This window comes from Biomphalaria glabrata, chromosome 15, assembly GCF_947242115.1.
Source record: "Biomphalaria glabrata chromosome 15, xgBioGlab47.1, whole genome shotgun sequence".
Classification (NCBI taxonomy): Eukaryota; Metazoa; Mollusca; class Gastropoda; family Planorbidae; genus Biomphalaria; species Biomphalaria glabrata.
Window position 1 is genome coordinate 5,546,061 of NC_074725.1, and position 12,060 is coordinate 5,558,120.

Genomic DNA, 12,060 nt, shown 5'->3' on the forward strand with positions numbered 1-12,060 from the left:
CACAACGACCAACCGCCTTTACCAACTAATGTCAGGTACCTATTAGAGCTGGGTGGACTCAGATTAGAGGCACCTAAAGATCCCAAAATTAAAAATCCCAGTCTTCACCAGGATTTGAACCCTGGACCCCAGTTCAGATGCCAAGCACTTTACCATTCAGCCACCACACCTCCAGACACACCAACTATTCTAAACCAATTTGGTAACAGTTTTTTTGTGTCCGACTTTTAGCATATGTTTGAATTGCTAATAGTTTGTAGTAGTAGATAGATAGGTAGAATCAAACAAAATGGCCTTCAGGTTGTTTGAAAACATGCAGATTTATTAAACAGAAAACACGACCTATTTCATTCCACACTTTTTTTTTTATTTATAGATATTTGAATTTTTTTTTTTTTTTATTTCTTTTTACTACACAAACTTCACATCACAGAGTTATTACAAATTTATGAACTTTCTTTCATTAGTTATACACAAAACTGATAATAGCCACACACACAAATCATTTCTAGGTGAATTTGAATGTTTCCTATATGACAAAGTTATTTTATTTTAGACATTTCACATCTTTCCTTTATGATTTAAAAGTTTTCACTGTACATATGCTACATTTCAATAAGAAGATATTCACATTCCAACCCCATCTAAACAGTATCTGTCCCCCTAAACGTCAATAACTTATACCCAGGTGATATGAGGAAAAACTGAATGCAGAAAGATATCATACAAATGAGGCCAACCTTTAACTTTCTGGCTAAGACGTCTGTCCAGTTCTGACCTCTGAACCATTTGTGCTTTTTGATGTCCTCGGCACCATTCTATTAAAAAATAAAAGTTTTGTGTGACAGCAACAAATAATGCAAGATGCACAACTGCAATATTATAGAAGTGATAGAGCAGAGGACTGAAGAGATATGGCTATTACAATTAGTACATAAAGAATATAGCTGTAATTACAAAGCAGCCACAATAGTACATTTATTACTGTTTAACTGAAGAAGCTAAAACATATATATATATGTTACTATAAGTTATAATGTGTAGCTGCAGTTATAACATAGAGCTGATGCAATAAATTAGTTATGACAAAGAGCTGATGCAATAAGCTAGAGATAACATATGGTAATGTCTTAGATTCAGAAGAAAGTGTAATGTTTCACATAACTATGTAAGCCCAGTTGCAACCTGCATAACATTTAGATGTTGAAATGAGTTAAAGTTTTAACAAATATCAATATGGCAATTTAAAAAACTTATAACATACTGCTGTTAAAATTACATAAAATAGGCCAGATTTTACAACAAGTTAAAACAGATAGCTGTTACAACTAGGTAGCTACAGCAGGTAACTGTAACTAAATTTGTTAGGTCAAACTTAAAAAAAAAAAAAAGAACATCTAACAGCATAGCCCCCCAAAAAAAATGATTATACATTAGAGAAGAATACTGACCTTCATATTACCAAGTCTCCTAGTTCTGTCTGGAATTAGTAACTTTTTGATAAGATCTCTGCAAAATAAACATTGTAATTTTTAATTGATTGTATGTAAATAAGTTCCACTCAATTTGATGGGGGAAAACATTTACATGAGTAGAAAAAAACTAAATATAGAGAATGTTTCTCATTTACAACAAATACGCAAAATTGATTTTTTTACTCTAATAGCTTATCATATAACTACCATGGGCGATAAATTTTTTAGTAACTATAGTTTATTTATTATCAAAATAAATATATCATGATTGGGACATTATCTCTAAAACAGTATCGTAACCTATCTAGGCTTTGATCTTAATTAGGAAATTGCATAATTTCTTTTTCTCTATTGATGTGTTACTTACTTTGCCACCAGGTCTACAGTTTTTGGCCACTCTAGTTTCCCTGCAACAATTTTTTCATAAATCCCAAATGGATTCTCAGCATAGAATGGTGGATAACTGGGGAAAGAAAAGTATTGTCAATACAGTACAATAGTAAGTAAACAAAATGTGTTTCTTAAAGAATAAGAACATTTAGTTTCATCAGTTTTAAAAGCATATGTCTTGAATCACCAAAACTATGTATGGAGTTGACTGCCTGGGACAACCAGAGAATGTCAACTTGACTTTAGAACAATAAATATGATATTTGTTTGAAAGCAGCTTTAAGACTTTTCAAAAGCGTGCTAAGTTTCTTAATTAGAGACATGAAGAAGGCATTTGTCTGGTAGCTCTCTATGACAATATAAAAGCTTGGTAAGTTTCTTAATTAGAGACAATGAAGAGAAATGGTTAATCCTCATCCCCCCCTCCCCATCTAGTTATGTTATGAGAAGCTGATCTGCTAGTTTGTAGCTAAACATTGAAACATAATAGCAGAAAGCTTTACAGCTGAAATCTTTTAAGCAGGTCTTATCAAACCACTCAATGTCAACAAGTCTACATAGCCATTAAAGTCTTTTTAAAGTTATCTGCACATGGACTCACATCACTGAGTGTGTGTGTGGGGGAGGGGGATGAGAAAGATTTCTAGCTGTTGGCCAAATTCATCCTCAGCTGACAAATATCTGTCTTACTGATACATTTAAAAACAACTTTACACTGAACATTTTGAGAACCCTTTTTTGTTTACAGTAACAACAAAGGAGATATAGTGAATTCTTGATGAGATTGAACCTTTGATTTGTGAGTACCACATAATTAAGGAATTCCTGCATTTGTTTGGCAAAGAATTATCAAGAATTTAACAGTCAACAAACTACACAAGACTTACCCAACCAACATTTCATAGATTAAAATCCCAAGTGACCACCAGTCCACAGCCTTATTGTGACCTTTACTTAAAATGATTTCTGGAGCCAGATATTCAGGTGTACCACAAAGTGTCCAGGTCCTGAGACGAAACACAAGCAGACAATGAAGTGGGCATTCTATTCCATTCTATGAGTTTACATATACTTTCTCTGTCTTATAAAGTACAATTCTCACTGATTGTATAAGAGGAATGATCTTGTATCAAAAACATCTACTGTATGTTAATTATTATTGATTGACTGAAAATAATTAGCCTGATCAAATTAATAGTTTAGAACAACAAATCGTGTCAATACATATTAAGTACCCATAGAGCAAAGAGGTGCCCTAACCCAAGAAGCCTTAAAAAAAGCCTTAAAATGCACTATTTAGAAGCCTTATAATGCCTAGAGTACTTTTTACATAACAGAGGTTAACCAACATTTGGGTAGTACTGATTTGACCACAGTAATCACAAATTTGCATTGTTTCATCAGAAGCTACCTAGATTCTAAATGTTGTAGGTCTACACCTTAGAAAGGTGCCATGATCGATTAGACTTCTATAAGAGAAGCTGGAAAAGATCTGGATCTAGAAGATCTACCGATTAGATGTAGCCTATGCTATTGGTCACATATATTATGATATACGTTTATTCGGTTATAGGTTACAATCTATTACAAAAATTTGGTTATAAAACTTTGCGTGGGAGAGAAAACACATAGAAAAGACATAAAAGACAAGAATAGCTTTATGAGACATGCGGGTTATTTCTGGAAATCCCGTTGATGTGGCCTATCACTTAATCTCGAGTTGTTGTTTTTTTCTCCCGATTCACTTTCAACATTTTCCATCTGTTTTCTCTTTAGTTGTTGAAGAATAAAATGGCTAGTTACCCCCCTTTAAAAATCCGAACTCTTCAACAGTATACCTGTCTTCGACAACTTTAGCGAATCCAAAGTCTGTAATCTTGAGGTGGCCACCTCTATCCAGCAGCAGGTTCTCTGGCTTCAGATCGCGATAAACGATGTTCTTCGAATGTAAATACTCCAGGGCGACCACAATCTCGCTGGCGTAGAAGTTGCCCGCCGAAGAGGTAAACTTGCCCATGCTGCGAAGATAAGAGAATAGCTCTCCCCCGGGCACGTACTCTAGGAGCATGTACAAGAACGTCTCGTCTTTGTGATACCACAATCTGCAGAGGAAGAGAGGGAGAAGAAAGTGATACGGGAGGGTGTTGGGGGTGGCAGGGATGTTTGTTTTAACGGTCAAATGCATGTGGTAGGTGAATAATGACACACAGAAACACTGACATAGATCTATACTTCTATAGAGATGTGGGGAAGGGGAAAGAAAGGGGGTGGGGGTGGATCTAAAACACTGGCTTACACAGAAGTAGGCATAGATTTTAACGTGATGCACCGACATGTATCAACACTGATTGAGAAAAAAAGAGAAAGAGGGAGGGAGGGAGAGAGAGGGAGAGAGAGAGAAATGTAAGAGAAGGAGAGAGGTGGGAGGGAGTAGGAGAGAGGAGGGAAGAATGTGAGAGAGAGAGAGGGAGTCAGGGAGAGAGATATATAAGAGAAGGAGAGAGGGGGTAGGGAGAAGTGTAAGAGAAAGAGAGAGGAAGGAGGAATGTAAGAGAAAAAGAGAGGAAGGAGGGATGAATGTAAGAGAAAAAGAGAGGAAGGAGGGATGAATGTAAGAGAAAAAGAGAGGGCGGAGGGAGGAATGTAAGAGAAAAAGAGAGGGTGGAGGGAGGAATGTAAGAGAAAGAGAGAGGGCGGAGGGAGGAATGTAAGAGAAAAAGAGAGGAAGGAGGGATGAATGTAAGAGAAAAAGAGAGGGCGGAGGGAGGAATGTAAGAGAAAAAGAGAGGGTGGAGGGAGGAATGTAAGAGAAAAAGAGAGGGCGGAGGGAGGAATGTAAGAGAAAAAGAGAGGGTGGAGGGAGGAATGTAAGAGAAAGAGAGAGGAGGGAGGAATGTAAGAGAAAAAGAGAGGGTGGAGGGAGGAATGTAAGAGAAAGAGAGAGGGTGGAGGGAGGAATGTAAGAGAAAGAGAGAGGAGGGAGGAATGTAAGAGAAAAAGAGAGGGTGGAGGGAGGAATGTAAGAGAAAGAGAGAGGAGGGATGAATGTAAGAGAAAAAGAGAGGAAGGAGGGATGAATGTAAGAGAAAAAGAGAGGGCGGAGGGAGGAATGTAAGAGAAAAAGAGAGGGTGAAGGGAGGAATGTAAGAGAAAGAGAGAGGAGGGAGGGAGGAATGTAAGAGAAAGAGAGGAAGGAGGGAGGAATGTAAGAGAAAGAGATAGGAAGGAGGGAGGAATGTAAGAGAAAAAGAGAGGAGGGAGGGAGGAATGTAAGAGAAAAAGAGAGGGAGGGAGGAATGTAGGAGAAAGGAGGGAGGGAGGAATGTAAGAGAAAGAGAGAGAAAGGATGGAGGGAGAGAGACATTAGGTTTTCAAGCTATATGCCTTCAATTGTAAAAACAGATGTGGCTTGTACAAGGCAACAAGCTAACACAATATTTCCTGAAAAGAAAATACATATATAAAAAGGTTACGTCCCCTTGTGAACGCAGGGGTGACTAAAATGATAACCACTTTCGTCTCAATCTCTTTTAACCCGTGGTGAATGCTTGATACTTATTACAGGCTACTCGGTGTGCAGTAAATTATCTTTATGGACATTTTTTTGTTCAAGAATATATATTTATTCTACACATAATGAAATGAAAATACAACTAGCACTCTACTTCCTTTCTATAACATAAAAGTATTGCAATAACAGATATGTGCAATATTTATTTCGTGTGTTATCTCATTCGTATGGTACACACCAATTCAAAATTCTACACAATGAGAATTATGTTATCTTCGACATTTTCTATTATTGCAGTGCGTTATACGACAACTCTGAGTAATCAAGGCAGTAGTACATAGCATATATATATATATATATATATATATATATATATATATATATATATATATATATATATATATATATATATATATATATATATATTTAAACAATATCAGAAGATCAAGATGGGCAGGTGAAAGATCAAAGTTCAAACGAGTTGCACGCCTTGCTGCTAATCCACAACACTGTAAGTTGATGAATTCAATGTTACGAGAGAGTAACTCAAAAAAAGATGTTAACACAGTAGACACGGCGCCCCATTCAGTTTAGGTACACGGGAACAAGAGGAAGGGATGTCATTCTAAGAGTGCTTACAGAACTGAAATAGAGGAGAATGTCTCTTAACATTATTAGCAAAAAAGCTGTGCAAATAATGGTAATAATAATGGCAATTATTATAGGTTTATACATGTGTGTGTATATGTATATGTGGGTGTATTTTATTTTTAACCTGAAAAGAAACAAGCGAATTGTAAAGATACTTTTTAAAAAAGAAAGACAATATAAAGGAAAAAAAACTGCACATTTACAGAAATGTATCTTAATATTGTAAGATATTTACCCTTTTTCTAGATCAAAAAAAAATTAATTACTAACCTACTAATTAATTAATTAGTTAATTTTTTTTATTGATTCATGTTTTTGTTATGGACAACGAATAATTGTGCACAGTTTGGACTTGATCCGAGAATGTGAAGAGAAATAAAGTGTACAAAATTTGTGCCGGACAGACAGACGGACGGACTGAGTTGATATAAGCTTTGTTAAAAGTGATCTACTAGAGTAACTAGACACATTTTGTACAAAATGTCGATTACAAAACGCAATGTCACAAAACGATAGTGTGTTAAGGTGGATTAAATCTATAAAAATAAATCAAAATTCTAAGGAGAACTTAAACACCTACAAGAGAAGATAGACAAAGATGATTTTAGCAGTGGCGTAGCTATGGGAGGGATCAAAATTTGAATGAACCCCGGTCCCCAACTTGAGGGGTCCCCCAAATTAGTGTCCGAATTTTCTTTTTACTTTAAATATTAAGCCAATACCATGCTATCATATTGCATGTATTCCACACATTAGACTTATATATTTATTAAGTACATTATCTCATGTCATGATGTCGAATGTCAAAATGCAGGGTCCCCTAAAGAGGCCAAAACTACAATCCCTTGTTAAGCAACTGGATTTTAGTGTAGGGGGATGGCTGAAATTGTTATTGCAAATCTCATTCATAACGTTACCATAGCAACACATACTCAGAAACTTTGCTATTTTCGAAGTATCTAAACGTTTGCATTACAATTCATTCACAGGCAGAGCGTACCCACATGGCCCTATTAGAGTTAAACAAAACGTAACATTTGGACAATAGACGTCTAGAACGTTTGCATAGATAAACTAAAACAGAAATAGATTTAGCAGCACAATCTGTTCGCCTTGTTCTAGACCAGCAGTTATCAACCGAAATTTCTGTAAGACTAGCAGGTAGTGATAAATAATTAAACTAGCAATCAAAGGAACATGTCAAAACAGATGTAGATGTTCGAGAGAGAAAGAGAGAGAGAGAAAGAGAAATAGAGAGAGAGAGAAAGGGAGAGAGAGAAAGAGAAAGAAAGAGAGAGAGAAAGAAAGAAAGAAAGAGAGAGAAAGAGAGATATACAGAAAGAGAGATATAGAAAAAGAGAGAGAAAAAGAAAGTGGGAGAGAAAGAGAGGGAGAGAAAGAGAGAGATAGAAATATTGAAAGAGATTGTTTATTCTAAAACATTACACACTAAGTTTTTGACAAGATACACTATTGTCTGTGTTTGTGGGTTCCATGAGTAGATCTTCTGCCATTTAAATTATTTTTTTTTGTGTTTTTCTTCTGTTCATTTTTTTTTTTGCCAAATTTCACGTTTGTTTCCCTTTCTTCTTTAGGATGACGTGCTTCTTGAATGTCGAACTTATCAATGACTACAGCTGCTTCGACAAGAGGCTGACACGGATCAGAAGTGTGACAAGACTCAAAGACTGGACACAATGTCGTCAAATGTGTCATCCATGAGCTCAACTAATCCAAACGTGATTTTGCGCATTGAATGTTTGGATGTTTGTGCATGTCGTTGGATGCAGGCAATACAACGTTGTAGACACGAAGAGGTGGCACGCAGACAAGAAACAAGGCGAGTGTTTTGGAACAAGCCTACCTCTACAGTCACAGAAGAAAGCAAGAGATTTTAATTGGTTCGAGTCCCAGTGAAGACAGGAATTTTAAATTTAGGGATCTTCAGGGCGCCTCTGAGTCCACCCAGCTCTAATATATTAGTTGGGGAAACGTAAAGGCGGTTGGTCGTTGTCCTGGACACATGACACCCTCGTGAACCGTGGGCCACAGAAACTTTTACATCATCTGCCCCACAGATAACAAAGTCTGAAAGGGAAACTTTACTTTTACTTTCACGGCAGCAGTGAGCACAGGGTGATAAATTATACGCAGTAAAATTATCACCAGGGAAATGATTAGCAATGTATTATTTTAGGGGGCCATAAACCTTTGGTCTCAGTATTATATGACCCGTTGATAGTTGATTTATGATTTGAAGCCCTATCGCAATTAATTTCTCCATATACTGACAGGGATTGTTTGAATGTGAATAAAAAAAAATAAAAATTGCCAACTCTCTTCGTGTGTTTCTACTTTCTGGTGATTAATGCCAGATAGACATCTCTGTGCGGACAAACTGTTTAAATATTGACCAAGTACAAACAAACTGATTCGCGTGTATGTGTGTCTGCAAATGTATCAGGCAAGTAAAGCGTCAGAATGAAATAAAAAGAGGCACCTGCAAGGAGTGTTAAGAGCATATGTCTCAACTCATTGTGTACCAGCGGGTCTCTTCCATTTTGGTAGACCCTCTCCAACTTAACACTGTGGTGTTAAGATATTTTTTTCCACGACATTGTCATTGGCCGTATCACCTCTGTGGATTCATTATATGCTGTGGACAGACGCTTAATATGGCCAGATAGACCGTCTCAAGGGCCGAATCTGGCCCGCAGGCCGTAAGTTGGGCATCCTTGTAAGAATTCGATGAAAAGTTTGAGGAAATTGGAAATAGTTAAGCCAAGGAGTAAGCTGCCTTTAAGTTGTGTAAGAGCTACACAGACCTGTTGCTGTTCTTATTTCTGGTGGGTTTCACGTTGATTGGAATATTCGCAGATCCGATTGGGGCCGCCTCTGAGTTTGTGTAATTACACAAAACTTTCTTTGTAATCTTGTTATATGATAACTTAATCTTAGCTTGTAGAAGTCTATTTGGTATAAGTTGTATTTATATCTTTTTTTTAAACATAAGTCTTAGATCTATTTTTTAAATAAAATGGTTACAGAATAAAGTTGGCATATTGGCAGCATCTTCAAAACTCCTGCAAGAATAGACTTAGCATGTCGTTTGGGAATGTAGCACATGATGACATCTACAAGAACAATGAATGAAGAAAACAAAGAATCCAGCACCTCACCCAGCACAGCGACCTAACCTTTAACCCCGACCCGTAACCAAGTCTTCAGCATGCCATCAATGTCATTTTGAATTGGAAAGTGAAAAATTCAAATTCAAATACCATTCGTACAACTTTTCTAAATATGAATAGAAAGTCTTTGTCCAACCTCTCTGAACAAGAGGGTTATGTACAACCTCTCTAAACAAGAGGGCAAAGTCCAACATCTCTAAACAAGAGGGCAAAGTCCAACATTTCTAAACAAGAGGGCAAAGTCCAACATCTCTAAACAAGAGGGCAAAGTCCAACCTCTCTAAACAAGAGGGCAAAGTCCAACATCTCTAAACAAGAGGGCAAAGTCCAACATCTCTAAACAAGAGGGCAAAGTCCAACATCTCTAAACAAGAGGGCAAAGTCCAACATCTCTAAACAAGAGGGCAAAGTCCAACATCTCTAAACAAGAGGGCAAAGTCCAACATCTCTAAACAAGAGGGCAAAGTCCAAACTCTCTAAACAAGAGGGCAAAGTCCAACATCTCTAAACAAGAGGGCAAAGTCCAACATCTCTAAACAAGAGGGCAAAGTCCCACATCTCTAAACAAGAGGGCAAAGTCCAACCTCTCTAAACAAGAGGGCAAAGTCCAACCTCTCTAAACAAGAGGGCAAAGTCCAACCTCTCTAAACAAGAGGGCAAAGTCCAACCTCTCTAAACAAGAGGGCAAAGTCCAACATCTCTAAACAAGAGGGCAAAGTCCAACCTCTCTAAACAAGAGGGCAAAGTCCAACATCTCTAAACAAGAGGGCAAAGTCCAACATCTCTAAACAAAAGGGCAAAGTCCAACATCTCTAAACAAGAGGGCAAAGTCCAACCTCTCTAAACAAGAGGGCAAAGTCCAACATCTCTAAACAAAAGGGCAAAGTCCAACATCTCTAAACAAGAGGGCAAAGTCCAACATCTCTAAACAAAAGGGCAAAGTCCAACATCTCTAAACAAGAGGGCAAAGTCCAACCTCTCTAAACAAGAGGGCAAAGTCCAACATCTCTAAACAAGAGGGCAAAGTCCAACATCTCTAAACAAGAGGGCAAAGTCCAACATCTCTAAACAAGAGGGCAAAGTCCAACATCTCTAAACAAAAGGGCAAAGTCCAACATCTCTAAACAAGAGGGCAAAGTCCAACCTCTCTAAACAAGAGGGCAAAGTCCAACATCTCTAAACAAGAGGGCAAAGTCCAACATCTCTAAACAAAAGGGCTACATCCAACCTCTCTAAACAAGAGGGCAAAGTCCAACATCTCTAAACAAAAGGGCAAAGTCCAACATCTCTAAACAAGAGGGCAAAGTCCAACATCTCTAAACAAGAGGGCAAAGTCCAACATCTCTAAACAAAAGGGCTACATCCAACCTCTCTAAACAAGAAAAAAGCCTATGTCCAACCTCTCTAAACAAGAAAAAAGCCTATGTCCAACCTCTCTAAACAAGAAAAAAGCCTATGTCCAACCTCTCTAAACAAGAAAAAAGCCTATGTCCAACCTCTCTAAACAAGAAAAAAGCCTATGTCCAACCTCTCTAAACAAGAAAAAAGCCTATGTCCAACCTCTCTAAACAAGAAAAAAGCCTATGTCCAACCTCTCTAAACAAGAAAAAAGCCTATGTCCAACCTCTCTAAACAAGAGGGCAAAGTCCAACATCTCTAAACAAAAGGGCTACATCCAACCTCTCTAAACAAGAAAAAAGCCTATGTCCAACCTCTCTAAACAAGAAAAAAGCCTATGTCCAACCTCTCTAAACAAGAAAAAAGCCTATGTCCAACCTCTCTAAACAAGAAAAAAGCCTATGTCCAACCTCTCTAAACAAGAAAAAAGCCTATGTCCAACCTCTCTAAACAAGAAAAAAGCCTATGTCCAACCTCTCTAAACAAGAAAAAAGCCTATGTCCAACCTCTCTAAACAAGAAAAAAGCCTATGTCCAACCTCTCTAAACAAGAAGGCAAAGTCCAACATCTCTAAACAAGAAAAAAGCCTATGTCCAACCTCTCTAAACAAGAAAAAAGCCTATGTCCAACCTCTCTAAACAAGAAAAAAGCCTATGTCCAACCTCTCTAAACAAGAAAAAAGCCTATGTCCAACCTCTCTAAACAAGAAAAAAGCCTATGTCCAACCTCTCTAAACAAGAAAAAAGCCTATGTCCAACCTCTCTAAACAAGAGGGCAAAGTCCAACCTCTCTAAACAAGAGGGCAAAGTCCAACCTCTCTAAACAAGAGGGCAAAGTCCAACATCTCTAAACAAGAGGGCAAAGTCCAACATCTCTAAACAAAAGGGCTACATCCAACCTCTCTAAACAAGAAAAAAGCCTATGTCCAACCTCTCTAAACAAGAAAAAAGCCTATGTCCAACCTCTCTAAACAAGAAAAAAGCCTATGTCCAACCTATCTAAACAAGAAAAAAGCCTATGTCCAACCTCTCTAAACAAGAGGGCAAAGTCCAACCTCTCTAAACAAGAGGGCAAAGTCCAACCTCTCTAAACAAGAGGGCAAAGTCCAACATCTCTAAACAAGAGGGCAAAGTCCAACATCTCTAAACAAAAGGGCTACATCCAACCTCTCTAAACAAGAAAAAAGCCTATGTCCAAACTCTCTAAACAAAATACCTTTGTCCCAATTATCCAAACAAAATAGCCCTATTCACCTAAACCGCTAGTTCATCCTTACATTCTATCCTGTCAGGTTTTGTGGATGTATTCAAAATAGTTCTAATATTGAGAAGATCATTAATGGTTGTAAGAGGTACAGGACGATTGACCAGAGCAGCGTTGGAGCTATACTTGACCACTGACCAGAGAGATTTCAGTTTTACATGAGTGTTAGAAGAGGCACACC

General features: G+C 37.6%; 1 protein-coding gene across 1 annotated transcript in view; it reads right to left on the reverse strand.

Moving 5' to 3' along the window:
- Positions 1 to 12,060, reverse strand: part of LOC106055829 (cAMP-dependent protein kinase catalytic subunit PRKX-like) — an 87,570-nt gene that overhangs the window by 3,976 nt on the left and 71,534 nt on the right. Inside the window, exons 3-7 of the mRNA XM_013212301.2 lie at positions 3,704 to 3,967; positions 2,753 to 2,872; positions 1,843 to 1,938; positions 1,452 to 1,509; positions 741 to 818 (exon numbers count right to left, since the gene is read on the reverse strand). Of these exons, the coding sequence (XP_013067755.1) occupies positions 741 to 818; positions 1,452 to 1,509; positions 1,843 to 1,938; positions 2,753 to 2,872; positions 3,704 to 3,967 (616 nt within the window). The remainder of the gene's footprint in view (positions 1 to 740; positions 819 to 1,451; positions 1,510 to 1,842; positions 1,939 to 2,752; positions 2,873 to 3,703; positions 3,968 to 12,060) is intronic.